We start from the raw sequence: 17,899 nt of genomic DNA, 5'->3' as shown, positions 1-17,899 counted from the left end.
GGGGGATGGAACCACAGGTTGGGACTCCACACTTGCCCCACAGCTGTGCTGTACTTCACTCACACCACACTCACTCCAATGTTTCAAATGGAACCTCAGTATATATATTTATTAAGCTTAACCCAAATTTTAAGAACAACAACGTTAACCGTTGACTCAAACCACAGTACTGGTAACCTACACAGATGGCAATATACAATACCAATATTACATATTCATTAAATTTCCTGTGACCCCATTGGCAAAACGGCTTACCCCCTCTTTCTCTGTCATTGTTTTGGGATGAAGATTCCTCTCCTGCTGTGAGAGCTCCTGTTTTCTTCTGGCGTGAGCTTTTGGCCTTGCAGAAAGAGCACCCCTGCACATCAGTGTCATCTTGCCCTGTGAATATCTAATCACCTTGCTGCCTCATGTCTTTGAGATGCTCTCAGACTCCTATCTTTATGGCCTTCTTCCCCTTGTTTTCCCAGACTTAGTGTCTGCAGTCCCCCTTTTACATAAACTATCTGTAACTACCATTTGTCTTGGTTTCTATGAGGTCCTTTTCCCTTTCTGTACCAAAGCGTTCCCTTTCTGCTACTGCGGGGCCCTTTTCACCCTTCACTTCCATTCCATCCTCTCCTTCCTCTTTTTCCTTTTCTTTCTTCTTCATCCTTTCTTACCTTTCTTTTCCTTCCTCTCCTTTCTTTCCTTCCTTTCCTACTTCACTCTCCTTCCTTTCCTTCCTCTCTTTCCTTTCCTCCCTCATCTTCCTCTCCTTTTTCTCCTTCTTCTTCTTCAAATCCTTCCTTCATTTCCTTCCTTTCTTTCCATCTTTTCCTCTTTTTCTCCTTTCCTTCTTTCCATTCCTTTCCCTCCTTTCCTACTTCCCTTCTTCATCTTCCTACTGACGCATGGAATCAGACTCTATAACCTCTATAACCAAAACTAGGTTATAAAGCAGGTATATGTTTATTCAGTGCTGGGCACATGGGGGATCACTCCTCCTATTGTGTACATTGATAGAATCATTGGAAAGCTATTTGTTACCTGAAGTAACAGGAGCAACTTCAGTGGTGGCTGATCTGCTCTATAGTTCTCTCACCCATACTCGAAGTGCAGGAGTGGGTTTGTCGTGCCACTTCTTCATGTCCTCTCCATGCTCACATAAGAAGCTCCACAGGGCAGCACAAGACATAAATTTACTACAGTCATTTGCTCAAACAGGGGGGTGTTTGCCTTTCATAGCTGAGACTTTTAATCAGTTTGACCAGCTCCTTCAGCTGATTGTCCTGGTCTTCATCAGGTGTTTCTGATACTGCCACAGGTTCATCACAATTAATCGTTAGGGGCAATTCCTCCCATATGCTGTCTTGGCTCCTCTCCATTTTATCCAGTCTTTCTGCCATTTGGCAGATGGCTGATATAGAACATGGGATAGTGGTAATTTTTGTTCCAAGTTTTGAAGTGTAAGAATCAGTTCAAAAATTGGGGGTCTTCTGTTTAGGTTTTTATATCTATTGGTCATTTCTACCAGTGAAATAACATACCTCTCCAGTGCTGTTCTTGTCAGCCATGTTTCAAGTGTACTCGTCACTCTCTCAGGATCATGGTCTTGGTGTGGATCATTAGAAACAAATGTGGGATCATGCAGCATTTCCACTATGGCTGTTTCCAGTCCAGGGTCCCACCCTGCTTCCTCTTCATGCCAAGTCCTCCAGGGATGCCACCCCTCCCCTCCAGGAACCCAAAATGGCGGTAACACAGAACCAGAACATGAACTCTTTAACTGCCACTGTTCTGCATGATGTTCTGATGTGGAATACTGACAACAGAAAGCACAAAACCACAACATTCCACTCCTTATTCCACATCATGCTTAACTTGTATCTGTAAAGAAAGGAAGGAAAGGAAGGAAAGGAAGGAAGGCAGGACTTTGGGGCCATGATGAAGTGACTTTGGAGGATAATCCAGCTGGACTCGGTCCCTCTGGCTCACTGAGGGTCTGTCTTCTGCCAGCTGTGGATGGTGGCAGTGACTTACTGTTACAGACCTGTCCCCAGCCATCTCCTACATCAAAAAACTTCCGCCTTTCCTAACAAACCTGCTCAACACTCCTCTGAGATGTTTGGCTATAAAGAGTAACTGCAAAGCTCAAGTATTGCTGCTAAAAACTTCATTACAGTGCAGACCGCCCAAAGCAATGGGAGATTTCAAACACATCCACAAAAAAATCAAGAGATGTGAACTCATCCTGGAGGTTTTAATTAGAGTGACTGCCGGTGGCAGGCTGCTGGGCTGCAGCCTCTCCCAGGCTCTGCAAGGGGCCAGCAGCTCTCCAGGTGCTCGGGATCAAGTTGCAGATAGAGAAAGGTCATGCATTTTAAAAATGAAAGAGGAAAAAAGACAGTGGTAATGTTGGTTTAGCTGCCTGGTTCACCCAGAACATCTCAGGGTTTGCAGCGATGGTTTTCTCTCCAGCGTTCACTAGATGGTGCTCTGCACCCTTGGTAAGTGAATGCAATGTAACGAGTGGGAATGAAGCTTGGTGATCACAGGTCAGTGGGACAGTATCAACAGCAGGGGTTGCAGCCTCATTAATTCCTGCACTAGTGCCAAAATAATCCATGCATGAGCACCCATCTAATTCATGCATGAGTGCTCAATTAATTTATGCACAAGGGCTCAAACAGCTAATGCATAAGCACCAAATTAATTCATGCAAGAACAACTGATTAATTCGTTCATGAGAACCCAGTTAGCTGATGCATGAGCACCCAGTTAATTCATGTATGAGCCCAATTACTTCATGCATGAGCACCCACAGAGCTCAAGTACTAGAAACCAATGAATTCATGCATGGGCACCAGAGGAATCCACGCTCCCTCTTTGCTTTTGCATGAGCACCCAATGAATTCACACATGGGTGCTGGTTAGTCTATGCACAGTACCTGTTCAGCCTGGGCATGGACTGCACAGGGCCACTCTGCTTTGGAGACCTTCCAAAGCCCACACCATATCTGGGACCTCTGAGCATCACTCTAAGGTCCACAGCCCCACCAGCTACACGATGACCCCCTTCTGCAAGGCACCTAGTGGGCATGGGCACAAACATGAGCTATTTATTCTCTCTAATTCATGTATCGGGTCTCTGAAGTTGAATTATTTCCAGTACTGTCTGTTATTTAAAGCTGCTAGAACAACATCAAGAGAAACCAAGTCACTAGATCACCCCACCATCACTTCCTGCACTACAGATTGGACCCATCCCAAGCAAACTAAGCCTTTTCTCGATGGGTTAAGTACCGGGCAAGCATCATCAAGTTCATTTGTTCCCAAAGAGCCAAGAAAAAACACAGCTTTCCTGTGTGGATATTCAGGGCTTGGAGGTGGAGAGTGCAGGGGAACCCACAGCACACTCATTGGGCAGCTGCCTGCTGATGCCAGGGCTCTGCTAGGGGCAGAATCAGGACCCTGGGCTCCTTCAGCATCATTTTCCCACATGTTCAGCCCATGTGTGAGTTGCACCCAAGACTGCAACTCTGTGTTGAGATACCTTTGGCAGAAGGAGCTGTGCTAATGTCCCGACACCACACTGTCCCAGCTCTGCACAGATAAAATAAATATTTAGCTTTAAACATCTAACAGTTTTCAAAGGGCTTGGGGTGGCCCAAGTGTGTTTAGACTGAATGCATAGCAAAGGGTGTGTATCCTTTTCATCATTGCCTTACGTCTCTGGAGTTTTATTCAGTGATGTTCACCATGCTCGCCAGAGAGGCTGCTCCTGTTCCCTTCTGAAGGCACTGAGGAACATGGTTGGTGGGAATAGTGGGGTGGGCTGGGGTCCAACTTAGTGAGCTTAGTGGTCTTTCCCAATGATTCTATGAGTCTATTCTATGACTATTTATTCTCCCTCACAGCCTCAATTTAGTTCTGTTATATTCCAGCTTGCACCCTGCACTAGGCTATGAGAGACACAAGGGGCTCTTACCAAGGCTTGGAATTAACAGTCTGAGAAACAAACCCAATTTTTCAGGCTTTGGGTTCTTAATGCCATCAGCCTTCCAAGAAATTTTAAATCCAGTAAAATTCACCCCAATCCCATCATTGCTCATGGAAACAAAAGCCAGGCAGATTATTTGTGCCAGAAAGTTGGCAGGCTTATGGCTTCATGAGATGCAGCTTTGTTGGAAGAGTGATCTGTTGTGGGGTAAAAAACACACATCATTGGTATTTCTGGTTCTAGAAAACAAGTGGAAACAACTTGCTTCAGAAAGAAACCACCCTTAAAAATAGCATATAGCAAATGGGAATGCTTACACTGCTAGTTTTCAGCCCTAGTCTCGCTACAGCTAAAATGAAAGGGGCAGGCAGGGTGATGATATTTTTAGGTTCCTGTTCCTGCCACGGCTGCAAGGAAAGCTGCTTTTCCCAACGCTGGCAGGGAGCACTGTGCTGTGGGAATGTCTGCCTGCCCCAGCTCCAGGGAATGGTGGTGGAAGGCAGCTCAGAGCCAGCAGCTTGTTTGTGTGGGGCCAGCCCAGGGGCTCACTCAGCACCAGCATTTCAGGGCAGTTGTCAGGGCATTTCTTGCAGGGAGGTCTGCACAAGATTAACGTGGTGCTACAGCACTTAGAATGAGGAGTGAGGAGCTCCTTTCATCTCATTTTAAGCCATTCTGGCTTCCCAAAGCAAGCCCACAATGGTGAAGCCACATTAAAAAACACACTGATCCAGGATGAATTCACTCTACCCAGCTCAGAAAACAAGAAGAGTTCTGTGAAGGAACAGGCTTCACCCTCCATCAGGTATCATGGTGTCTGGATGGCTGTTCTCCCAAAAGAAGGGCAGCAAATCTCCCTCCTGTAGGACGCAACCACTAAATAGGCACAGCTTAGGAAGAGTAACCCACTGGTCCCACATCACCTGGATCTCCCCTGTCTGAAAGGAGGGGTGGGGGGGCACCAGAGGTCTTCTGTTACCGTTGGGCCACTGACAGGGGCACCAACACAGTGACAAACTTCAGTAAGAAAGTCAGAAAGAAAAACAAGGCAGAGGCACAGAGATAACGCTGTGTGCTGAGAAGTGAATGTGCTGTCAGTTTGTAGAGTTAGAGCAGCCTGGAATACGCCAAAGACTTGCAGCTGTGTCAGAAGTATTCAGCTCCTCCCCTGCCCACCATAGCTCCCAGGAAAGGGTGAGGGCAACTCTCTGTGGTGTCTGCTGATAGCCCTCATCACACTGGGAGGAGCAGCTCCATCATCACAAATGTATACAGTGCTACTCATCCAAAGGACATCTTCCTCCACAGATCCAAAGAAGAATGAACAGAGGAGGGTGAACATTTGAGGTGGGGCTGCAAATAGGTGAGCTCAGAGAATAGGGGAGGAGGACAGGTTTGCAGGCACAAGCCTTACTAATCCAGAATATTAAAAAACAAACAAAAAATAGCCAAAAAATAGCCAAAAAATAAAAGGCACTTGTTACTGGAAGGAAGGACCAGTGATTGCAGGATGCTCAGCTCTTACTTCTCCCTCTAAAGCATCTGCCATAGCATCACCATGTCAGAGGTCTCAGGCCACTGTGCTTGATGGCTGTGGTGGTGTTGATGCTTCCAGTGGTTCATTACTGTGTTTCCATATGACTAATGCCAACCGGACAGCAAAGATGAAACAAGTCAGTGCCAGCAGTACAACTAGAAGAGAAACAAAGACATGGGTTAGCATGCAAAAGAATGGCAGAGCTTCTTGTCATTTTCTAGCTCCTCAGAGAGCAGGCATTCAGGGAAAGGGCTAAAGCAAACCCAAAGGCCTCTGTCCAGGAGCCATTACCCCCCCATTAATGTCAGGAGGCTGTCATGGGGCAAGCCAAAGATCTTGCTTTGACTGACAACCAGTAACATGCCCAAAGCTTCCAGGTCAAGGCATGTCTTAAAAGGGGAAATATTACAGATACAGGCATAAAGACACATGACGTTAACAAAATAGTCTAAGAATAGTTAACTATATAAAGAAACAGGCACCAGTTTGGGAAAAGCACATTCTTGTCCTACCAGCCAAACAAGCTGAACCACTCCACTAAGAATGAAAATCTGCTGGTATAAAAATCAGAAGAAGCACCTACTGCAGGAACAGAGCCATCTACCAGAGCTTATGCACCTTCATTTTGCAGATGGCCACGACCACCAGGGCAGGAGTCAATGGACTTAAGGATCTGGCAGACAAGCTCAACTCAGTTTTGCTGGGTGCTTGCCTGGGGCAACTCCTGACTCCCAGTTGCACACCCTGCCCATACAACAGAAGGGGAATGCATATCAAAGTGGCTGCAATGCTGGCAGCGCAAGCCCAGGAACTGGTACGCAGCACTGGAAGGGCTGAAGGGTGATCGTATACTCCCCTTCTGCTGTTCTTGTAGTGAGAATGAGAATCATAAATTGCTTCAGCAACACAGGGTTTGCACATCTCATTCTCTTTCATGCCAGCATATGACTACTCATGACACAGCTTTTGCCATGCTGTTGTCTATATAGCATGTGTACAGCTTAAACCCTTTTGCAATGTATGACTACATTCAGCTCAGCTACAGAGACCTGCAGCAACCAAATAATCCTGGCCAAACTTGTCAGTGCTAGCCTAGACTCTACACAGGAGAGGAGCATGTACAGGGCTTTGCATTGTGGAATTCAGATGTAGCTCCTGCTTGGGTCAGAAATTAAAGCACCACTCTATAACTACAAGCAGTACAAAGCAAAGCCCACAGGCTTCATCCCAGCCCTGTCTTCCATGTGCCTGTCCTGTGTCAGAAGGTAGGAAGCTACCAGAAAAGCACCAAAAGATCACAGGGCAAATTTATTGCATTGTGAAGCAAACAGGAGGCAGCACTAAGTTTGATTTCAACCCCAAGGCTCATAGGCAATAGTCTCAATCACAAAGAGAAGCACTCTGCTCCAATCTCTAGTTTGCAAAGTGAAATATCTTCTAATAAGTCACTAGTTCTGTTGGGACTTATGTTCATTTCCTTCTGTCTCTGATAAACAGAAGAGCTCTGGAAAGGTCTACTGGACTTTCTTTCAGACTACTTCAAAAGATTATGAAAGAATCACCTATAAAAACGCCGTTGGTGGTTGGGGAGGAAACTGAGAAGTCCTTGCACATGCTGCCAGTCAGAGCTATTATGATCACTGGGTAGATCGTGAGGTTATAACGGACGTACTTATCAAGAAAGAAGTTCTCCTGACAGAACCTGTGGAGAAAAACAAAGACCAAGCTCTATGCTTGTTTTCTTGTATTTCTCCCACCTCCCCATTAAAAGTAAGAGTCAGATTAAGAATGTTTTGTTGGAAGCGCGGACCAGTGTCCAAAATTATTCATTTACTAAAATTCATGAGATTAATAAAAACTATCTAGGGTAAATGCAGGGAAAAAACAAACCCACATTAGATGTAAGCTCTCCTCAATTGGAGGGGTATGAAGGAAAATCTTAAACTCAATGTATTAAAAAAAAACAAAAACAACCACCCTTTCTTCTTCCAAGAAGGGGCTTGGCCATGGAAAATTGACTGTTTTCTACCTGATGCAAAACCCCATGGGATATACTATGGCAAGATGACAATCAAAATTGGTTTTGAGTGAGTTTTCATTCTTTGAGAGGGACAGATGGTCCAACCTGATCGTGACGTGTTAGAGGTAGGAGAGCTTTTTCAGGCCCAGAGGGAACTCAAGAGGTTGCTCACCACATGACAAGTATGAGGGTAAGGATGCTCAGAGAGGCAGTTGTTGCTGTCTCATTGGACACATCCCACTTGTAGATCAACACAACAGCAAAGTTCAGCAGAGTGGCGATGGTGGTCCATGTGGTATACAGTGCCAGCCCATTCTGCACCTGCCACAAGTACAGCAAGAGGTCAAGAGTGAAGATAAGGGAACCAAGATGCTTCCAATTCCTTTTGTTTTGCTTGCATCTCACAAATAGAAACACACGGACGGACAGAACACTGCCCAACCCCAGTTTGTGCCAAGGGCCTTAGAAACATTTCCAGCAGGAACTTTTACATATGGATGTCCAACTTTGCAGCTCCACTGACACAGAGTGTTATCACCTTGAACGTGCTTTTTCAGCTTCCTAAATGCCACCTACCAGGATCCGGATGAGCCAGAGGTCAGCTTGGTGACCCTTCATGAACCATGTGGAATGGATACTCAAGGCTCTGTGTGAAATGAAGAGAGCAGCACCTGTGGTAAAAGTAAGGGCTGCAAGCAACAGCAGGGCTGGAAGGAGGTATCTAGGACAAAAGAAAACAAAACAACATACAATGCATTTTTTTAGTGGTGTCACAATGCCTTAATTCATAGCTTTAGTGTTTGGCCTTCACTGACTTTAAGTTAATCAAGCCTTTAATAAAGGTAATCACTACGTGTAGGCTTCATTTTGACACCCTGTTTACCTCCTAATCATTAAATTATTATTTCCTCACTGCAGCTGATTTCTTCATCTCTTGACAGTGGTGCTATTATAAGCCCTTCATGCCAGCACAATGATGAAAACAATCCAAGGCGATGAGCTTAACTGTATTCATGAAGGCTGTCCTGGCTCTTGTCCTATCTGTTGGATGAAACACTGAAGAACAGCAAATATGAAGAGAGAAAACTTCAACAGCTTATCTACCTCATGGACAAGATGGAAAAAAATTGCAAAAATCAAAATATTAAGGGTAGCTTTTGCCAAGGCTTGCCTGAGTGTTTCACTAGTGGGGCAGTCCCAGCCTAAGATAGAAAGCTGCTGTGACAAGTGTGGCTTACTCTCTGTCCCATAGAAACAGCCATCCGACATTGAGGCCATTATTCAGAATCCATGCCATGTAAAAAGGTATTGGCAGCAAGTCTGGCTTCAGGAAGAAAAATCCAAGTTCATTTCTGTAAGGAAAAAGAAGGTACCCCTTCAGAACCCACAACAAGCACTTCTCTTTCCACACATCCACAGCAAAGGACCACTGGCACTCAGGAAGCCCCTTGCACTGATGGCAGCACACCAGAGACAGATCTGAGCCCACTGCTGCCTGTACACACTGCAGAGTCCACAAGACTCCCTGGCACAGTCAAGAGCAGGGACAGGTGGGATAGGGAGAAAGTAAACGCACCTGGATTGCAATCAGAGCATATTTTATGGTGGCAGAATCAAGGCCATCAAAAACTTCTCCTGCAGAATCCTGCCTTGTAATTCTTCTGGCCCAACTTTCCTTACAGTGTATTTCATAGCACCTTATATACCTAAACTCAGCAGGGTCACCTGTATCCTGAAAGCATTCAGTGCAGCTCCCAGCCTTCAAAAGGCCTCTTAAGAGGAGTATCTGGAGAGCAAGAAACATAAACACTTTGGTGGAAGCAGCGTTCCTTCCAAGAGGGCAGTGGGCAGCTTAAACAGACAGCTTCCATTTGTAGCAGCCCAGTGCTTGACTGCTATTTGAAAGAAGCATTAACAGCAATTTTGCAATCTACTTATCTGAATTTTTTTGAAAGGCAACTGAGATACATATATAAAATGTCATCGTGTGGATTTATTTCACCTCCTACACAAACCATTAGCAAAACTGGAACATTTAGTTCTACCACCATAGCATATCAGTGTAATAAGAATTGATTGCAAGACTTCAGAGAGGGAAAAGGTGATTTCCCTTTAAGCAAACAAAAAAGTAAAGCCAGTAAGTTGATTCTACCTCCTCCCACCCTACCATCCAAATGCTCATTATCTGCAATGCTTACAGCCTCTGCAAACAACCTCTGGAAAGCAGCTGCTGGGTAACTCTGTCAGATCACACCAACCCGTGGAAATCAGCTCTCACAGAACTGTTGACTTGCTTTGTGTGGACAGATTACAAAGTAGTTCATGTAGACCTCCAACCTGCTTCTTTGTTTTGGAAGCTGAACTGAGAAGAAGCACCATAGATTCAGCATGTCAAGCTAAGAGGAACGGCAGTGATTTTGCACTGAAAGCCCAGGAAGGGGGTAACAGCCTGTGCTACAGAAGGGAAGTGCCACCCCCCAGCTTTTGTGTCATGGGCAGGGAGTACCTTCGGCAAATCCCTGACAGTGCATACAGGAGCCATGCCAATTGCCAGGCATAGATGACATTCCAGATGAGGAAAGTCCAGCCAGCCGGTGTGAAGTCGGTGCTGTACTTCTCTGAGATGTTGCCAGGCGTTGTCCGGAACAGACCTGGTAGTGAACATTATTGCAGCCTAATGTATTATTACATACCGAAGACGGGGAAATACCTGCAATCTCAACCTCAACCTGCAATCTTCCTCAAGGTTTAGTCCACACCTCAAATTTGAGAGAGATGAGAGGATGCCCTTGTTGAAAACAAACCACTTGCTGCAATCGGCTTCCTTTTAAAAACCCATTACAGGATCACTATCCCTTATGGGGAACCCTGAGCACCTTTCTCTTGTGCACAACCAGAAAAGCCAGTTGCGAGCAAAAGTCAGATAGAAACACAAATCTCATTTCCAACAGAGTGAGCTGGACAGCACGCAAACCAAGCAGCATCCTCTAAAGACACACAGCAACAGGACCTGGAAAGTTTCCACCAGGGATCCAAGGGCAACTTTCACCAGCAGATACATCCAGACCATTTGCTTTGATTTCAAGGGACTGGATGAGGCTCTGAAGATCTGAAGAAGTGAAACTGATCTAAGGCATCAGAAAGTAATGCAGTGCTTGAGACTCAACCCTCTGAACAATAAGTATTTGCTTGCATTACCTTTGAAAATCCCAGTGGCATTTCCAGCATTCATTATCACCATGGCTGTGAAAGTAGCCAGAGAAAGCAACATCACAAAAATCTTCAATTTGGGCGTGGAGTCCATTTTATCCTGCAAAAGATTTAGAGACTTTCTTTGGTGTACTAATGCTTGCTTCATTTTGTTCTCGGGTTCACGATCTGTTTTAGTAAAAGAAATGAGGTTGTAGATTTTCCCCCTTTTAGCAACTGTCTTCTGTTGGTGTTTCCACTTCTTATCACAGCAGTATTCAAGAACCATGGAGATACAGCACTGAGGGACTGTCACGGAGTTCTCTCTAGAGCTCACTCCGGGACAGTGGGAACAAACCCAGGGGAGCAGGAACAAAAGTTCCCCCTTTCTCTAGCGGCACTGTACGGCGCGGCGCGGCCCGGCCACGTGCGTTTCGGGAGAGGGGAAGGGAAGGGAGATTGCGATTGGGTCTAACAAAAAATGAAGGAGAAAAAAGGTGATCTGAGAACGAACGGCAGTTTAATAACCTAATAACGCTGAACAACAACAAGAGAGTTTCAACAAAGAGAATACCAAGTCCCCAATCTCACCGATGGAGCTGTGGAAGGCGGGAAGCTCCGACCGCGTAGTCTCCTCGCAGGGAGCCGGGCCAGCAACCCCGTCCCCTTCCTCACTTCCCTTCTGGTGCCACCCCCCACATGCCCATTTAAGGCAGTTCACAGAAAAAAAACTTGTCCCCTTTACTCCCATTATTAGCATGGTGTTCTGATGTGGAATACCAACACCAACCAAATTGCAAAACCATAACAGGGACATGATCAGTAGTCATGGTGGGGATGGGTCAGTAGCTGGGCATAACGATCTTAGAGGTTCACTCCAACCTTTGTTTTTCTATGATTGTTAATGAATTACCTGCTCATCCACTGGCTATAAAACTAATTCAATTGCTTTAGCAGGTCTTAGGAACTCTGTAGTTTGTAAATCCTATATACAAAGCTTGAAAGATGGAGTAAGTAGTGACCTGAGCATTCCCAGTTGATCTCCATTAGTAAAGACTTTGTTATATCAAGGGAAAGTTCTGTAAACTACCTGTACACACACCCACAGCATGGGCAATACCTTTATTTCCCCTCACAGCCCAGTACTTGAGGTGTCTTTCCTACACAGAAACACTTCAGTGCCTCCTAGGGTTGGCAGAAATAACAACAGAGCTGCTCAGTGTCCAACTCATAAATTCCAGCTCCCACTTCAGTGAATCATTTTACAGTTCTGGGCTTTCTCTGTGAGTCAGCTGCATCCAGATACAGCAAAGGGAAGTGGGAGAGGAAATTCAGTGAGAGACTGAGTTTCTGCTAAATCCATGAATGCCTTTCCTACCCAGTTCCATCTAAACAGAAAAGAGCCCATTCATATTCATGAAAACCTTGCGTGTAAAAACTCTCTTAACTTAGGATATCAGATTCTGAGGAGATTCATGCTGGACAAACCTCCAGAAGACTTATAGTCTTTAACAGATATATGCTGAGCTAGCAAATCCTGAGAAGAATAATCCACTTGTAACACCAAATACTTGTTTTCTGACTAAGGAAAACCTAACCTGCAGATTTCTGAAAGCTCAGGAAATATGGCAAAGGAAATATCACTACATGCTTGCCCTGCTCTTCTATTTATTTTCCCCTTAATACTGATAGTCAGACTCTGAGCCAGTATTTGGGACCGAATGGCTCTTCCATCTCACTGCCCAGCCAAGTCTACATTCTCCTGACAGTTCTGTAATTGAATTCCGCACCACATTTCTTTTTTACTAGCATATTTGGAAGAGACCTGATTACACAGCTTTGGAGGAACGTGCGTTTGCTTAAGGAAGCCTAAGAGGAAAGCATTATTTTAACCCAAGACAATAGCTTCACCGCTTGTTTTTCACCTTCTGCCTCCCTCTAACGCTTGGCTGGCAATGAAAGCCTGCAGTATTTCATCAGCCACAAACACCCTTCAGAAGGATCAGAAATATTACTCACAACGATCCGCTCAGCGCAGTGCTTTGGCAGCGCCTTACCGCTGTAGTTCAGCCACCGCAGGCACTGAGGTCTCCTCTGCTCAAGCCAACATACAAAGCTTTTACAGCACTTCCAGCAGATCAGTAGCAGAGCATTATTGTCAAAAACCACAGTGGTTAGGAATGCTTTCTGTGTGTTGCAGCCTCTGATTGGCTACAGCTTCCTGAAGGCAAACACTTATGCAAGAGAAATACAATTACTTAATAAGGGACTTTTATAACAGCCCGAACAATGCACGTTGCAAACTGGATGACAGTCAGAAGCTAAAGAGTGCCCTGCTCTGTGCTTCCACCAGGAAGGAATAAACACAACAGAGCTCAAAATCACACAGCTGGGAGAGAGTAGGAATCACCTCCACCCCCTACAGGGCTGCAGTCACCTCACATCCTTTATCTCCCTGTTGTCAACGGAAAACATACTTCACCACTGAAACACCATTTCTCAATTGCAACTACAGCACCTATCAAGCTGGTAGTACAGCAGTGGACCCCCAGCCATGAGAGCAATGAGTAAAGTAGCACTAAGTACTGAGGCACACATTATCAGCTGTTTAGAGGCAACATGATGGGACATCATGGGGTTGAGAGTGAATCCTGCTTGGGATTCCTTGTTTTTTTGTTGTTTTGGGTTTTTTTGGGTGGTGGGGGAAAAATAAACACAAGAATATGGGTGTGCATGGAGTTGACTGTGGGGAAAGTCTAGGCATCCAGCCAGCACTGCTTCCCTATGTTATCAGCGTAAGCCAGAGGTCCACCCTCTGTAGGTATTCTGATGATGAAACCAGCAGCTTCAATAAGATTCAAATCAGAGAACACATACTGATCAGAAAAGCATATACTATATGTATATACACACTTTTAGTCATCAGATAGCCCAAATCACCCCAACATGATGCCAGGCATTCCATTTTCATCCAGTGAACAACTGAAGTTCTTCACATCAGTCAGCTCTATCTTACATGTGTTGCTAAGGCAAAGCTGATCGGTTAGGTGCATATTAATATGAATCCAGGACAACTTCCATGTGCAGAATATGCCATCCCACGTTCTTACTGGTTATTACATAATGCATTTATTATGCTTTGGTGACAGATTGTGCAGCCATCACACCAGTAGCCTTGTCCTCTTGCCACAGTTAACTACAGACCCATATATTCTGGGTTGTAAAGCGTTATTTCTCTAGAAGAAACTGCAACACAGGTCTTGGATAAAATATTCAGAGTGATTCTGTCATGCGGCTCTACAGATATCCCCCAAAGTATGCTTTTAAAGTGCAGAGGAATGTGCTCAATGTTTATAAATGCATGAGTTAAAACTGAACAACTCTTGCTCCATCGGGCTGCACAGCATTCCCAGAAGAGGGAATTCTCAGTACAACTGCAGCTCTAAGGCCCAGGGGTAACAGGGAGACACCATCCCTGGAGGTGTTTAAGAACCATGGAAGTGTGGCACTGAGGGATGTGGTTTAGTGGGAAATATTGGTGGTAGGTGGAATTCCAGTTCATATAGAATGGCTGCTATGAGACCACACACAGCTGTTGCTCTCCCATGCACTAGAAAGACATGTACGCATTTACAGAGAGCAGAGCAGGCACGAGCAGATTTGGCAGTGGAATTAATGCCCTGCTGACAAGAGGAAGTTCCCTTTTAAACACGAATACTCCTGCTAGCAATTGAATGTGATGAGCACAGACAGCCTGAATCCCAGTGCAGAGTACAGAAAGAGGGAGCCAATCACTTCCTAACTACAAATACCACTGCAGAGGCCCTGTCCTCAAAATAACCTCATTTTGCATTGTGCAGGAACTGAGACTGAGTTCATTTTTGGGCAACTCACCCACTTAATGGCACACAATGTCATTAGCAGGGATCTCCAGAAAGCAAAGCACCTGACAAGCCACTTAGCAGGCACTTTTCCTCACCACAAAGACTAATGTTATCTAGGACAGAGATATTTCTCTCTTATCAGGAGATCAGCCCAACGACTGAATAAAGCTGGTGCCAGGAGGACAGTTCCATTCCCCTGCAGCCAAGTGACTCAGAATAAAACCACCTATGAGAAGCTCACAACACAAAAGAAGTGCCTTTTGTCCCCATCAACAGTGATAGGCTGATAGGCTTAAATCTCCATTCTGTGCACTCCCACCCCAATTTAAGCTTTACAGCCTCTTGTTTTCAATTCAGACTTTTCCAAACTCCCTTACTAGCCCAAGAGTTCTAATTGGAAATCAGTTTCAGGGCAAGTTCTGCAAACATTGAGAATTAAATCTACTAATCTTCTAGCAACAGCTCAAGCATCTTAATCCCGTGGTGGGTTAATCTGGGTGTCTCCAATGGCAGGGATTAGCCCTTCGGTAATGCTGGAAGCGATGGGATTTGACCACATGAACCAGCATGGCACACAGTGAAGAGGATCTGTGTGAGCAACCCCCTTTGGGTATTTTAAGAAGGAAAATCTTCTTTTTATCATTGCAGAATGAAACAGACCCACCCTCTGGCAGCAGGGCACCACAGCAGACAGGGGAGAGCAAGAACAGCTATAGAAATCCACCACCCACTGATTTCCAACCAGACTTTAAAACTCATCAGCTGACCTCCATCAAAATTTATGCTCAATCTCTTAATCTAGGGTAACACCGTATTTCAGTAACATGACAAGCATTCTGCACTCACCTGAGCCCCCCTTGGTTGGCCCTGCCTTCCTACCAGGTGCTCAATCACTGGTTCAAGCTGTGATATAGTGTTTCTGCTACGACCCCCATTTTTCAGCCTCCTAAACTAGTCTACAAGACAGTATCCAAAAACAGACTGAAAAAATACCTTCAGTCCTTCAGCCATTCTTTGGCTTCCATGGTCAGGCCTCCAACAAATGGTTTCCAAAAGATGCCCTCCCTCCTGTGATTTCCATTCTTTAGCCTCCAGTTTTCCAGCTGTCATTGTTCAGCTTCCATTCCTCCTCACACAAAAAATGGCATCTACTTTTTCAGCCACCACTCTTTGGCTTCCATTGTTGGACCTCCTGTGAACAGCATCCAAAAAGTGTTCTCCATCTGCAACCTCCATCCTTCAGGCTCCATTCTGTAGCATCCAAAAAATGGCCTTCAATTTGAGCTTCCAGGTTTTTTAACCTCCACTCTTTGACCTCCATTTTTCTTTAAACTTCCATTCCTTGACCTCCATCCATTCTTTAGCTCCCAAAAAACACTGCACTTCAGAGCACGAAAACGTTAATCAAACAAGCAACTCTTTCAGTCTGAAATGTAAGACAAAACATCAGTATCCTCCTAAACTTCATTAAAAACAGACCTTTTGTACTCCAACTTCTCAGAAAAGGAACTAAGCCTGAGGCAAAGAAGAAACAATGGAAAATTGCAGCAACAAGGGAAAATTGCAAGCAAAAAAGAAAGTTTGGTAAGCCATAAGTGCAGAAGGGGAGCTCTAGAAGGAAGCAGAGGGCAGACACAATCACAAATGAGACTGTCATTTTTGCCTACAGTAAATGAAGACACATACATGCCCACCCACGCATCTTTATCCCCAGAGAGCACTCTGTTGCCTTTCCAGAGTCATGCAATAGACTGTTTTCTCATTCAAATTTGAGACTGAGCATGCCTGTGGAAAGCCAGCTACAGATGGGGCTCTGCATCTCAGGGAGGTGAAACACAGTTTCTCACAGAATCACAGAATCACAAAATGACCCGGGTTGGAAGGGACATCAAGGATCATGTAGTTCCAACCCCCCTGCCTGGCAGGGCCACCAAACATACACCTTTACTAGATCAGGTTGCCCAGGGTCCTGTCCAACCTGGCCTTGAACACCTCCAAGGACGGGGCATCCACAGTCCCCCTGGGCAGCCTGTTCCAGGGCCTAACCACTCTCCTAGTAAAGAACGTCCCCCCCTAACATCCAACCTAAATCTTCCCTCTTTTAACTTAAAACCATTTCCCCTAGTCCTGCTATTATCAGCCCTTTTGAAGAGTTTACTCCCCTCCTGGGAATAAGTTCCCTTCAGGTATTGAAAGGCTGCAATGAGGTCACCCCGCAACCTTCTCTTCTCCAGGCTGAACAAACCCAACTCCCTCAGCCTGTCCTCTGGAGGTTCGCTCAGCCCCCTGATCATCTTCATGGCCCTCCTCTGGACCCTTTCCAAAATCTCCATGTCTTTTTTGTACTGAAGGGCTCCACACCTGACACAGTAACTCCAGATGGGCTCACAAGAGCAGAGTAGAGAGGGACAATCACCTCCCTATCCCTGCTGACCACCCCTCCTGATGGAGCCCAGGATCCCACTTGCTTTCTGGGCTGCCAGAGTGCACTGCTGGCTCATGTTGAAATCTTTCCCATCAGGACCCCCAGGTCTTCTCTGCCGAGCTGCTCTCAAGGACCACTCTCCCAGCCTGGTACAGGTGCCTGGGGTTCTTCTGGCCCAGTGATAGCAAAACCTTGCACTTTGCCGTGTTGAACCACATTAGGTTCACCCAAGCCCAGCTTTCCACCGTTCAAAGGTCCCTCTGAATGCATCCATTCACCGTCACCGTACGACATGCACCACTTATATTGGCTGTCGTCAGCATGACTTGCTCGAAGGGTGTCACTCATCCCTCATCGATGTCATTAATACACACCGATCTCAAGCACGCACCGGTCCCAAGAGACAGACCCTCGGGGACCACGGCTGCAGTTACCGCCTTCCACTGGACATAGAGCCATTGACCACCACCCTCTGTCTGCGGCCTTTCACCAATTGCTTATCCATCTAGTTGTCCACCCATGCAATCTACCACTTACCTCCAAATTTGGAGATGAGGAGTGTGATGGGGACCACTTGTCAAAGGCCTTAGCTCAGCGTCCAGGTAAAATGACAATCGGTCGCCTTCCCTTCGTTCACCAACGCCGTCATGTCCATCATGAGAAGGCCACAAGGATTAGATTAAGTGGATACCTGCCCCTGGTGAAGCCGAGGCTGGCTGTCTAGGGATCACGTGGCTCGATAATCTTTATGTGAACTCGAGCATGTGTCCAGAGGAGAGATTCTTGTTCACAGTCATCTTCCCAGGCCGAGTGAGACTCACCGGCCTGTAGTTTCTCCCTGCTCCCCTTCTTGTTAAATGGA

At 45.7% G+C, this 17,899-nt stretch overlaps 1 protein-coding gene across 8 annotated transcripts in view; it reads right to left on the bottom strand.

Annotated features, from left to right (window-relative positions):
- Positions 1-928: 928 nt before the first annotated feature.
- The window catches only part of LOC107310703, a 35,450-nt gene continuing 18,479 nt past the window's right edge, over positions 929-17,899 (bottom strand). For 3 of the 8 annotated variants that reach the window (XM_015856589.2, XM_015856588.2, XM_032443420.1), the window contains 7 exons: positions 10,738-10,849; positions 10,046-10,190; positions 8,778-8,891; positions 8,116-8,260; positions 7,712-7,860; positions 7,082-7,221; positions 929-5,674 (listed from right to left, as the gene is read on the bottom strand). In XM_015856589.2, the coding sequence (XP_015712075.1) occupies positions 5,553-5,674; positions 7,082-7,221; positions 7,712-7,860; positions 8,116-8,260; positions 8,778-8,891; positions 10,046-10,190; positions 10,738-10,849 (927 nt within the window). In that variant the 3' untranslated portion in view covers positions 929-5,552. Of the gene's footprint in view, positions 5,675-7,081; positions 7,222-7,711; positions 7,861-8,115; positions 8,261-8,777; positions 8,892-10,045; positions 10,191-10,737; positions 10,850-12,747; positions 14,384-15,605; positions 15,995-17,899 lie in introns of those variants that run through there. The other 5 variants (XM_015856586.2, XM_015856587.2, XM_032443419.1 and 2 more) reach the window with 4 other exon arrangements.

The sequence above is a fragment of the Coturnix japonica genome, chromosome 3 (genome assembly GCF_001577835.2).
Source record: "Coturnix japonica isolate 7356 chromosome 3, Coturnix japonica 2.1, whole genome shotgun sequence".
NCBI classification, from domain to species: domain Eukaryota; kingdom Metazoa; phylum Chordata; class Aves; order Galliformes; family Phasianidae; genus Coturnix; species Coturnix japonica.
The sequence above is the reverse complement of the archived record's forward strand: the minus strand, read 5'-3'. Positions and strand labels throughout refer to the sequence as shown.